Source organism: Dreissena polymorpha, chromosome 1, assembly GCF_020536995.1.
Source record: "Dreissena polymorpha isolate Duluth1 chromosome 1, UMN_Dpol_1.0, whole genome shotgun sequence".
NCBI lineage: Eukaryota > Metazoa > Mollusca > Bivalvia > Myida > Dreissenidae > Dreissena > Dreissena polymorpha.
In genome coordinates, this window is record NC_068355.1 from 39,210,259 (window position 1) to 39,216,628 (window position 6,370).

Below are 6,370 nucleotides of genomic sequence, written 5' to 3' on the forward strand. Positions count from 1 at the left end.
TTGCTTGAATGGACTTAAACTACCAATAACTTTTGAGCGCGTGGTCACTTATTATGCCCCCCTTGAAGAAGAGGGGGTATATTGCTTTGCTCATGTTGGTCCGTCGGTCTGTCCACCAGGTGGTTTCCGGATGATAACTCAAGAACACTTGGGCCTAGGATCATGAAACTTCATAGGTACATTGATCATGACTCGCAGATGACCCCTATTGATTTTGAGGTCACTAGGTCAAAGGTCAAGGTCACGGTGACCCGAAATGGTAAAATGGTTTCCGGATGATAACTCAAGAACGCTTAGGCCGAGGATCATGAAACTTGATAGGTAGATTGATCATGACTTGCGGATGACCCCTATTGATTTTCAGGTCACTAGGTCAAAGGTCAAGGTCACAGTGACCCAAAATAGTAAAATGATTTCCGGATGATAACTCAAGAACGCTTATGCCTAGGATCATGAAATTTGATAGGTAGATTGATCATGACTTGCAGATGACCCCTATTGATTTTCAGGTCACTAGGTCAAAGGTCAAGGTCACAGTGACCTGAAATAGTAAAATGGTTTCCGGATGATAACTCAAGAACGCTTATGCCTAGGATCATAAAACTTAGTAGGTAGATTGATAATGGCTGGCAGATGACCCCTATTGATTTTCAAGTCACTAGGTCAAGGTCACGGTGACCAGAAATAGTAAAATGGTTTCCAGATGATAACTCAAGAACGCTTGGGCCTAGGATCATGAAACTTCATAGGTACATTGATCATGACTCGCAGATGACCCCTATTGATTTTCAGGTCACAAGGTCAAAGGTCAAGGTCACGATGACCCGAAATAGTAAAATGGTTTCCGGATGATAACTCAAGAACGCTTATGCCTAGGATCATGAAACTTGATAGGTAGATTGATTATGACTCGCAGTTGACCCCTATTGATTTTCAGGTCACTATATCAAAGGTCAAGGTCACGGTGACCTGAAATAGTAAAATGGTTTCCTGATGATAACTCAAGAACGCTAATGGCTACGATCACAAAACTTCATAGGTACATTGATCATGACTGGCAGATGACCCCTATTGATTTTCAGGTCACGTGGTCAAAGGTCAAGGTCACGATGACCCAAAATAGTAAAATGGTTTCTGGATGATAACTCAAGAACGCTTATGGCTAGGATCATGAAACTCCCTACGTTCATTGATCATGACTGGCAGATGACCCCTATAGATTTGCAGGTCACTAGGTCAAAGGTCAAGGTCACAGTGACAAAAAACATATTCACACAATGGCTGTCACTACAACGGAGAGCCCATATGGGGGGGGGCATGCATGTTTTACAAACAGCTCTTGTTAAAACTAATTATTGTTATCACATTCACATTTTGCTCTTTAATTCCATGGCGGTGTATACAAATATCTTCATCAAACATGGGTTTCTTAATTTTAATGAGTATTTAACCCATTTATGCCTAGCGTCCTGAAAAAAGGACATTGCAAACAGCGTAGACCCAGATGAGACGCCGCATCATCATCTGCATCTGCGCTGTTTGCTTAAAGGAATTTCTTTATGAACTATTCTAAATATAGAAATAAATATACTAGACATCCCTAATTTTGGAAATAAATTGATCCAATTTAGAAGGATGAGAGAGTCCAATAGGCATAAAAAGGTTAAATAAACACTCTACGTACGAATGTAACTTCACGTAAGCTGTATGAAGTTTGAGAAAAGTGTTTTAGTTCAGAAATTAGTTCTGTGTACACTTGTGAACAGTAATAAAATATGTATAATATTTGAGGCATGTGAAGATTAATTACATTCAGTGTGGCACATAATTATTTTTAACTTTAATGTAGCATTGTTTTTTGCGGTTTGCAATTAATGCACAAGAACCGATTCTTTCGCATTATTCGGTGTTTTTGCGTACAACAGCGCTGATGGATGATGTTAGACACGTCATGGTTGCGTTACGTCGTGTTTCAGTAATATACGATAGTGTAGATACGTCAGTTGATTAACGCTTACATAGTTGGTCGGTGTCTGGATTTTTAACAACAGAAAATAAGGTAAGAGTTTGAAAGTATATTATTGATTATCCTAATTGCATTCTTAGTATATGTGTTAATTTTTTAATTGCATGAGGTTTCTTTGGGTCCAGTCTTAACAATTGATTTTTTATTGCGAATATTCTCTTCATAAAAGTGTGTTTCTCCAGTTGTACTGGATCATTGTAATCCAAACCCACGAAAAATATGTGTTAATTTAATTAGTTAACGTTATAATCTAACCCAAGGCAAACAAGATTCGTAAATTGAATATGAAGTAAGGATGAGATTTTTTATTTGACCGATATGACTGCTGTTTAGTTACCGTGAAGGAATAGGAGTAATTGTACAGGTTTTTTTCCTTGGGTCTTTTGAAATTGATACTCTTACGGCTTTTGATGTGAAGGTTGTGTCAATAATGATTAAAATAAATAACTTTATTTTGAAATACACGATTGCAAAACGGTTTTGAAATATCTGACAACAACCGGTACCCACATAATAACTACATTTTATGGCCGTCTCGATGGTTATTATTATATCCGTTTTGAGACAATTGTACAAACACGACGTGCACAACCGAAGATAGAGTGTTCATAATGTTTACAAAAATACTACATTACTCCTGTTAAATAACTCCCCGTGACTGACGTTTATGGCGTGTTAATGTCAAACGACGTCACAAATTCGCAACTTACCGCATGCCCTACGTACGTTTACTGTTGCTTAATGAGTTAAGGACAATTAACTTTTGTTGTTTTTATTTTCTTTAAATATTTGGTATTTAATTTTATAGCTATTCGTGTTAACTGGAACGTTGATTTCGAGCCACGTTTAATTAATAGTACCTCATTATTTGTGGGCTTTTATTTTTTAGATACATCCGGTTTTTATACTTTTGAAGACAGAAACACAAAATATGTTTTTTGAGACCACTGGAGCGCTTATGGGGTTTTTAGCGGTTCGCTTTTGGGCGTTTTTATCTGTTAATCATTGGTTATTAACATTAAGTTTGTGATCGCTGCCATGGACAGTATCATCTCTCTAACCCGAGCACCGTTAATTCTTGTACAGAGACTCATACAAATAAACAAATGAGTCCTGGCAAAATAATAACTCAAATTAAAACGAATTGTAAATGTTCAAACACATACATGAAACAGATTGTATATATTCCATAAAAGTGTAACGTGTAAATACGTAAGGAATTAATCATTCACGTTTAGTGATATATTTTGTATTGAAAACTAATTACGCTTTGAAATGAATGTAAATATTGCTTACGTCTAACAGAAGTAACTTTAATGAGTAGATAGGGTATTTGTGAGCAATAACATTCAAATTTAATACGAATTTTAAAGTTTTTTTTATCATATGTCATTAACACATTGATGATGAAACACGACATACGTACAAAATGTATATTGTTTGATACCAACCAAAATAATTTTAATGATGTCAATTTTGACGCACTATTGTATGTTTCAGAACAAGATATGGTTTCAAAATCAACATTAACACTAGCCGTAGCTGTGATAGTTTTGTACGTCTACACGACAAACGCACAGCCGAATCCAACTTCCAACGTCACCGCCGACAACACGCAACCAGACCAAACAGGAAACGGCGTCGGGGGCGACGGCGGCTCGCCACAAGAACCGAGGAGGAGAGTCGTCCGTCGGCGTCGGATAAAGCCTCAAAACAATAACGGCAGCAGTAATACGGTGCCTCAGGAGACGCCTGTTGCCGACGAGACGCAAGCGCCCCCGCCAGCCGACGAGACACCAGCGCCTACGGTGACACGCTCTGACACAGTAGCACCTCCGGTTACACGCGCTAACGAATTGGGGCCTCCGGTGACACGCGCTGAAGCATCAGCGCCTCCGGCGGCACGCGCGGATGCAGTTTCGCCTCCGGCGGCACGCGCTGACGCAGTAGCGCCTCCAGCGGCACGTGCTGACACAGTAGCGCCTCCAGCGACACGCGCTGATGCAGTATCGCCTCCTGCGGCACGCGTTGACGCAGTTGCACCTCCGGTGGCACGCGCGGATGCTGTAGCGCCGACGAGACGTGAACCAGTGCGGAATGTGGTATCAAACGCTCCATCACTGACCGCAGCATCAAACGCACCGGTACGTACTGCTGTAGCAAACGGTGTACCGGCGCGGAACGCGGTGGCGAACGCTAATTCTGTGGGCGGGTCTGGAGCTTCAGCTGGAGCGGGAGGAATGTCCGACGCGTTTTTCGGGTCTTTCTTTGACGATGAGACAACACCTATCTCCCCCGCAGCCAATGAGCCTCCACCGACATTTGACCCGAATAAGAAACCCGGGGAGAAAGTTATGCCAAAGGTTGACAAGTCAAAAGCAAAGGACCACGAGGGACTACGTAAGTAACACAAGCCGTTTTAAGTTTATTTTGAAATCCATTATTATTAAGTACCGTATATCTATTGGTTCCCCAATCCCGTTCCCTTTACAGTGCAGGTCATGTTACATATTCATTATGACGTCATGTTTTATAGCGAATTTGTTTGTTTCTGACTCTCTTGATGGGCTCCCAGAAATAGGACGGGGGGATTTATTTGCAAAACGGTATATCCGTGCAATTTCTAATTGTTAAAGCATGTAGTTTACGGGGGTCAGAACCCAATAATCGTGTCCATCCTGATCAATGGCCGTCTATCCGATACTTCGTTTTCGCGCAAGATAGCACTCACGATAGCACTCACTAATAATCTGAATTGTATTTAACTTTGTTATGGCGGACATGCGCATATTGTAAATTCTTTCTGCTCCAATGATTTTTCAGGAATAATTTACAATTGTTTCATAATGTGACATGTTCTTATGATTTTGCCTCCTGGCAACATCTCTCTGGAAATGTAAATACGAACTGACGAAACGTCCTATAGGGTAGTCTTATGGATTACACACGTCATTCCACTTAACTGATTCCTCTCGTATAACTGTAGGTATTTGATATTGATAACACATACTTTGTCTAAGAGACGTTACGTTTTTGTACAGGTAAATTAAACTTAAGTGCATTTAAATATACAATTGATATATTAATGCGTTTTGGCAAGCGTTTTGTTTCTTTTTTATGCCCCCGAAGGTGGGCATATAGTGATTGCAATTCCGTCTGTCTGTCCCACTTTTGCGTTTAGGCTTCAAAAAATGCTCATAACTTCTATGTCGCTTCAGATGTAACCTTCATATTTGGTTTGCATGAGTTTGTGGAGAAGGCCTTTCCATACTCGCAAAATGTTTGACCCTTTTGACCTTGACCTTGAACTCAGGGTCCGCGTTTAGGTTTCGAAATCTGCGTTCAGGTTTCGAAAAAGCGTTTTGGGGCCATATGTCTTCCTATGGAAACAGCTCTTTTTAACTACTTTTTAGCTCGACTATTATATATGAAATATATATAGTGGATCTATCCTACTCACCCCGGCGTCGGCGTTTCCGTTCCGTTCAGTTCCGTTAGCGTTAGTATGCAAATGTTAAAGTTTTCGTACTACCCCTATTATTTTTATTGTCCCTTGACATATTGCTTCATATTTTTGCATACTTGTTTACCAACATGACCCCAACCTATAAACAAGAGCAGACAACTCTATCAAGCATTTTGTCATAAGTATGGCCCCTTTTCAACTTATAATATGCAGCAAATGTTAAAGTTTTCGTACTACCCCATTTATTTTCATTGTCCCTTGACATATTGCTTTCATATTTTGCATACTTGTTTACCAACATAACCCCAACCTATGAACAAGAGCAGACAACTCTATCAAGCATTTTGTCATAATTATGGCCCCTTTTCCACTTATAATATGCAGCAAATGTTAAAGTTTTCGTACTACCCCATTTGTTTTCATTGTCCCTTGACATACTGCTTTCATATTTTGCATACTTGTTTACCAACATCACCCCAACCTATAAACAAGAGCAGACAACTCTATCAAGCATTTTGTCATAATTATTGCCCCTTTTATACTTAGAATATGCATATTATTGATAAATCTATGTTAAAGTTTGCGTGGTACCCCAAATATGTCCTATATCCTATGACATATTGATTTTATATGTTGCATACTTGTTTACCAACATGACCCCAACCTATAAACAAGAGCAGACCACTGTATCAAGCATTTTGTAATAATTTTGGCCCCTTTTACACTTAGATAATTGAGCATTTTGCTTAAATTGCCATAACTTCTTTATTAATGATCACATTTTATGATTACTTTGACACAACAACACTTACCTGAATACCACAATCCATTCCACCCAAACAATACCCCACGCCCCTACCCAGAATCCCCCCAAACCT

General features: G+C 39.6%; 1 protein-coding gene across 1 annotated transcript in view; it reads left to right on the forward strand.

Annotated features, from left to right (window-relative positions):
• The first annotated feature begins 1,964 nt into the window (after positions 1–1,964).
• LOC127877368 (uncharacterized) overlaps positions 1,965–6,370 on the forward strand; it is a 17,350-nt gene continuing 12,944 nt past the window's right edge. The window contains exons 1-2 of the mRNA XM_052423129.1: positions 1,965–2,059; positions 3,527–4,426. Coding sequence (XP_052279089.1) covers positions 3,535–4,426 — 892 coding nt within the window. The 5' untranslated portion in view covers positions 1,965–2,059; positions 3,527–3,534. The remainder of the gene's footprint in view (positions 2,060–3,526; positions 4,427–6,370) is intronic.